The sequence below is a fragment of the Ursus americanus genome, chromosome 11 (genome assembly GCF_024610735.1).
Source record: "Ursus americanus isolate L20-20 chromosome 11, mUrsAme1.1.p, whole genome shotgun sequence".
In the NCBI taxonomy this organism is placed as follows: domain Eukaryota; kingdom Metazoa; phylum Chordata; class Mammalia; order Carnivora; family Ursidae; genus Ursus; species Ursus americanus.
Window position 1 is genome coordinate 25697990 of NC_142137.1, and position 6000 is coordinate 25703989.

The 6000-nt window shown below is 43.9% G+C and overlaps 1 protein-coding gene across 4 annotated transcripts in view; it reads left to right on the forward strand.

Moving 5' to 3' along the window:
- Positions 1-5687, forward strand: part of AFG1L (AFG1 like ATPase) — a 231256-nt gene extending 225569 nt beyond the window's left edge. For all 4 annotated transcript variants that reach the window (XM_045806940.2, XM_087865364.1, XM_045806943.2 and 1 more), the window contains 2 exons: positions 2512-2625; positions 4607-5687. In XM_045806940.2, coding sequence (XP_045662896.1) covers positions 2512-2625; positions 4607-4735 — 243 coding nt within the window. In that variant the 3' untranslated portion in view covers positions 4736-5687. The remainder of the gene's footprint in view (positions 1-2511; positions 2626-4606) is intronic.
- Positions 5688-6000: the final 313 nt, after the last annotated feature.

A 6000-nucleotide genomic window follows, 5' to 3' on the forward strand; every position in this document is an offset into this window, starting at 1 on the left:
TTCCAAATGAGTTACCGAGCCCGCGTCCATTCCTCAGAGGCAGTACAGTCCACTGATTCAAGAATCGGCTTTAGGGCCAGGCTGTCTGCCTCAAGGACCAGCTTAATCTCTCGAGCTGCAGTTGCCTTCTGTAGAAAGAAAGTGGGTAATAATGGTACCTACTCCATGTGGTTGTCGCGAGGATTAAATGAGCACATAAAGCGCTTAGAACGTTGTGCGGCATAGAGTCGGCTTTCAGTGAAGGTGAGCCACTGTTAATAATATATATACGTAGGGCGCCTGAGTGGCTCAGTCAGTTGAGCATCCAGTTCTTGGTTCCTGCTGAGGTCATGATTTCAGGGTCCAGAGATTGAGCCCCACGTCGGGCACCGCGCTCAGCAAGGAGTCTGCTTGAGATTCTCCCTCTCCCCCTGCCCCTCCCCCACCATGCTCCAGCTCTCTCACTCATAATCTTTTAAAAAATATCTGTAAATACATATTTATAGTAAAAGCTTAAGTACAACTTCAAGATAGAGTTAAATATTATTTTACTGTTAGATATAATTTTTCTCATTGTACAGAAATAGAGCAGTGATTCTAAAATTGAAGGGATTTTAAAGGGGAGTAGAAAAGTACCAGAATCCTCTGGGAGGAGGAGATGAGATTTTAATGTTTCTTTTATTCATTCAGTCAACAACCTTTCTCATGTCAAGTGCAGTGCTAAATGCTAGAAATTCAACGACAGGCAAAGCCAGATCTGGTGCCTACCTTCATAGAACTTACAGTCTAGTGTCAGAGAAGCATTAATCAAATACCCACAGAACTAAAGGTAAAGTCATCCCTGAGGGCTGGTCTCTTGGAAGGACTGAGAGAGAAGTATGGTGCCGTGAGGGTCTGGGGGAGAGGAGACTGATCTCTGTGGGGGCCGGGGAACCTAGGGAAGTCCTGCTGGGGACGGTCTACATCGGAATCCCCTGGGCTACTTAAGATCCATGTTCCAGAGCCCACCCCACCCCCAGCCCAGTAAATGAACCCTAATCCTAGGGGATAGACCCGAAACCTGCATGTTGGTAAGCCCCTCAACTGCTGCTTATAAGTGCTGAGAAGTGATGCCTAAACTCCAGTGCAGGGGGGACGTTTGCAGCAAAGGCCCTGTGGCAGCCTGAGCACGAAGGGCAGCTAGCATGGCTCAGGCGCAGTGCTGAGAGGAGCCTGCCGTAGTGAGTGACATCCAGATGTGCCACACACTCCTAGGGGGCCGGCGTACACGTGCTCCTGGAGGCAGGAGAGGCAGGCAGCTGAGAACACCAGAGCTCAGGGATCAGGTCCTGTCACTTACCAGACACTGCTCTGAAACAACCATGCGGGGTCCAGAATAAGGGAGTGAGCCTGGAGGTGGCCCTCTGTTTTTAGAGGGCTAATGCTTCCAGAAAAAAGTGGTAGAGGGGCAATAGTAGGTGGTTCTTAGAGTAGGAAGATCGATAAACTCTTACTTGTCCACATGTCAGCTAGGAATACCTTCAAGAAAACATAAGGTCCCCAGCCCTCTGTCCTACCCCCTGGGCCTGTTTCACTTCTTAGTTCATGGGAAGGAAGAGTTCTGTGGCAATATGACGGAATACCAGAACCACGGTCTAACATTTGCTTTAACTATATCACACATTAAAGTTTATATTCTTCATTTAAAGAATAGTTGAAATTATCTTATTTCAGAAATTGGGAGCATTAAAAACAGACATAAGTCTAGAATGTATTCATGGAAATTTGTGAAATCAGGGTATTCCTATCTAAATAATGAACATGGTGTCATTTGTTATTAGAAAGAACGTATGAGAGGAGATAGAAGGCCATTCGGATATGGAAAAACTACTCCCCAATGTCAATACATTAAAGTACTGGCATTGTTGTTTAAGTAATGATGTTTAAAGGGTAACTGTGAATCCTGAAAACAAATTCAGGACTTATTAAACATCAAGAAGAGAATTTTTTTTTATTTAAACTGGTGGACATAAAATTCATGAAGATATAAAAGCTGTTTCCAATATATGATCACATATGCACACTCACTCAGACACTTGTGTAATCAAGAAATATTCATGTCAAGCTTAGCCTATTTGAAGAATGTCTGTAGGATGCTGATATAAATGTAGGTTCTGGAAATTCAGGGTCTAATTAGAGTGGTGATGCCCTGAACTACCACTCACCTGTGCAAGAGCTGGTAGCGTCTTTGCAGCGCATGGAAGGGACTGCCGCGTGCACAGGCCCCGCACAGCCAGGCGTAAATGGACCTCGAGCCGGGAGGCCTGAGCTGGCGGCGTGAGCTGAGACCTCTGCAGGCCTCAAGTCACCCGATAAAGCCTTTGCTCCCTACTTTATAGGATGTTACAAGCTGTGTGGAAATATTTTGAAAAGCACTCTGCAGTTTAAAAATATCACTTTAAAGAGACACGAACTAGCTCCCTGTGATGACAAAGAGAAATTCTATTTTGTGAACCGGAAGGAGTGCTCCCATTCGCTCATTTCCTCTCCCAGGTGCGCGTCATTTGCTCGGCCGCGACTCCTATACCAAGCTTATTTTTGCATCAACATCATGACAGTGAGTTGGAGCAAAGCAGAATACTGATGGATGATTTGGGGCTGAGCCAGGTAGGCAATAGTAACATAATCTCTTTTTATTATAAAACAGCCTAATTGTTTTTGGTTTTATACGTGGCTACATTTTGAAGAAGGAATGCGGTATATATTTAACCATCAATCTGCTGCTTCTGTCTAAAGCCAATAAAGCAGACTTTTCCTCAGTATCACTAAATGTAAAGAATATAGTCTTAGGGTAGAAGGAATCTTCGTGATCCGTTTTTGCATGTAACAAAAACAAAGGCCAGAAAGGTGGACCAGTGGGCCTGTGGTCGCACCGCTGACTAATGGCAGGCCAGAGCTGGACACCAGGACACCGTGTCTGGTTCTGGGCTCATTCTGCTACACTGTGCTGCCTTTTCTAGGTACTCCTCCTGTCTACTGGATTTGTAAAGTGCGAGATACAGTATCCAAGCGTGGGGGCTGGCTACCCCAGGCCCACGGGGTGCCTGGCAAGGCCCTTGGCTTACAAAGAAATCCATTATTCATCTGCCAGCCCCATTCCGTAAACATTTCAGGAGCACCTGTGGTGCGGGGCTCTAGGGACACGCTGTGGAGAACGAGCCGGTGCTGGCCCAGTTCTCTTGGAGCTTGGGTCTGGTGGTTTGCCCCAGGCCAAGCGGAAGTGATTTTAAATTTCCTTCTTCTGTATCAACGTTACAGAGTATATTTATCAACAGTTGAAATATTAGTCAAATTTTTAAAGCTATCCATAAACACCTAGCTCCAGAATGAGGGGAGCCCCATTCTTCCAACCCCAGAGGTGAAAGGCCATTTGGGATGAGGAAACAGTTCCTTATTGACCTGAGTAGAAATTATGCATTCTTAGGAGTTTGGGGGAAATGAGGCCTACAATTCATTTAAAAAATGAACTTTCCAAATATGACTACTTAAACCTATGTGTAGAAATAAACAGTTGCTTATAAACCCACATGCTGGGAACCTTCAAAATGGTGGTTTCTCTAAGAGCAATACATCTGTCCAAATAATGTCTTTAACTGTTTGAAAAAATGTACATGGGCTATTTCATTTCAGTTTCTAAAGAATTGATCCTTCAATTCTTCAATTTTTCTCCCTAGGATCAGGGTTCAGATATAGGGCCAAGCAAGCTTAGCATGTGGGGCCAACAATATATGAAGAAATGAGGGCTCGTGACCTCAGGGTCATGCGGTTTTGCAGTGGGTCACCCGGGAATGCATGGACTAAGGAGTCCAGAAGTTTTCTCGGAGGAAGTATGATAGCAAACCCCTAAGGAAAGAGACATAATTTCTCTTTCTCACTTACTGGTCACAAGCCCGTGTTGGTATCACCAGTCCCAGGCTATTTGCTGGCCTCACAGAGAGATTCCCAAACTTAACCCTGATTGGCAGGAGCAAGTGTCCCAGAAGCTCAAGACCCAAGGCAGCTCTGCCTTCCCGAAGCAGACTCGCAGGCCAAATCTCCAGGCCCACAGACCTCTTTCCCAGCCAGTGCAGAAAAGGCTCTGGAGGCTTGTCCTCAGCGCCTCCTGTTGGGAACGTGGCCCCACCCAGGGCGCTTCGCAGGAGGGTGTCAGCCTCTTCCGAACTTGACAGAACTGCTGTTTGTTGGTGTTACTTATTTCTGACATGCATTTTTGGAGAAAGAATTCTTTTTCTGTCTGACATTGTCCTTCCTTTAGGTTTTGCAGAAAATTTTCATCCTGCAAAAACTTTCTTCATGCAAAAATCTTTATATTTGAATTTTGGGGCATTGGCTTTAATTACTCTTCTCATGTTTTCCCTATTATTTTCTCCCTGGTAATGTGTTCTTTCTATTGATTATTGGTTTAAGTTAGTTGATTCTCCAGTCTAATTTAAGAGATTGTACATGGAAAAAGCGTATAGAACATTTTATAATCTAAACCTTTAAATCTAAAAAGTTGTTTCAAACCTGTATTTAGTTCTGTAAATTTTTTTTGTGGTAGTTTTAATTGGTGCTGGGTTGTGTTTTTGGTTTGTGTTTTGGTAACCAGGACTCAGCAGAAGGACTGTCTATGTTTACTGGAGAAGAGGAGATCTTTGCATTTCAGCGCACGCTTTCCCGACTCACCGAAATGCAGACTGAGCAGTACTGGAATGAAGGGGACAGAAGCAAGAAGTAACCATCGCTTTTGCGTGAATAAAACTCTGGACAAATGATTACGGCAGGGAGAACTCTTTTTTATGGACTTGAAGGAATCATTTTTCTCATCATGAATTATGCACTTTGTCCTCTGGACCATTTTTATCTAAAATTACTGTCAACGATGGAGTGGATTAGTAAGTTAAAGCCATTTTTATAGGTTTACTTTTTTGCCTATTTATTTGGCTTTATTTCTGCACTACAAAATTAAAATCATCACTCCTGAAGATTAATGTAGGACCAGACATTTTGGCTTCATATTAAGCCACTTGAATAACACACACACACAACACACACGTACACGGACACACGTGATGATACAAACACTCCTTTTATGAGAGGGGGGGAAAACCTACATTTCAATACAAATCAAAGAAACTTTCTGATTCTATTATAAACTAAAGAGAAAACATTTTCGAATATGGGCTTATACATGTGATTTTGGGGGGCCATAAGTTATACTAAGTCTCTTGGCCTTCAGGTTTCCTCACAACTGAGAGTACATTTTTTTACCCTGAGATCAAGCTTGGCAGGCAGGAGCAGATCTTCAGTGGACACAGAGTTCCCTGAAAAAATTGAGAATTATGACACCAATCAAATAAGGAGCATGGGTGTCAAATTCTAACCGACAGGCAGAGCCTGCAATCCTGCCTGCCAGCAGGAGAACAGACACCAGGGAAAGGGGCCAATGAAAGCGAGTCAGGAGCAGACAGAGTCCTGGACACGCCAAGCAGCAGAGTGGACTCCGGTTCATCAGAGGCCAGCAGGACCCCTGCAGACGGGGGCTCCTTTCCACCGCTCAGACGCGTTTGCTCTGGCTGCAGAATCCCAACCCCCACCCTTGCCTCTGCTTCCATGATGAGACGGATTTAATAGTAAATAGGAAAGAACACTTGATGAACCTACTTCAATAAAATCTGACTTGTCCTTCATTGAGGTCATTCCTTGATTCATTCAAGCACCACCTGACTTTGCTAACTATTATCACAAAAGCGATCTTAGTTGAGGCTGTTAAGAGACTCTGAATCCCTCGTCAAGAAAAAAAGCAAAAAAGGAAAATGTGACATCAAGTGTTGTGAAAATCAAATGTTTTTGAGGGGTAGGCACAGTTCAAAAAAAATGGTCATGGTTGTCAACATAAGTAAGCTCTCTGAATCTGTTTAATTTATAAGTGAATAATCTATCCCCATTAGTCTATTTTGGACATTAACCGAAGTCAAGCAGGTAGATGGATAGGGTACCCAA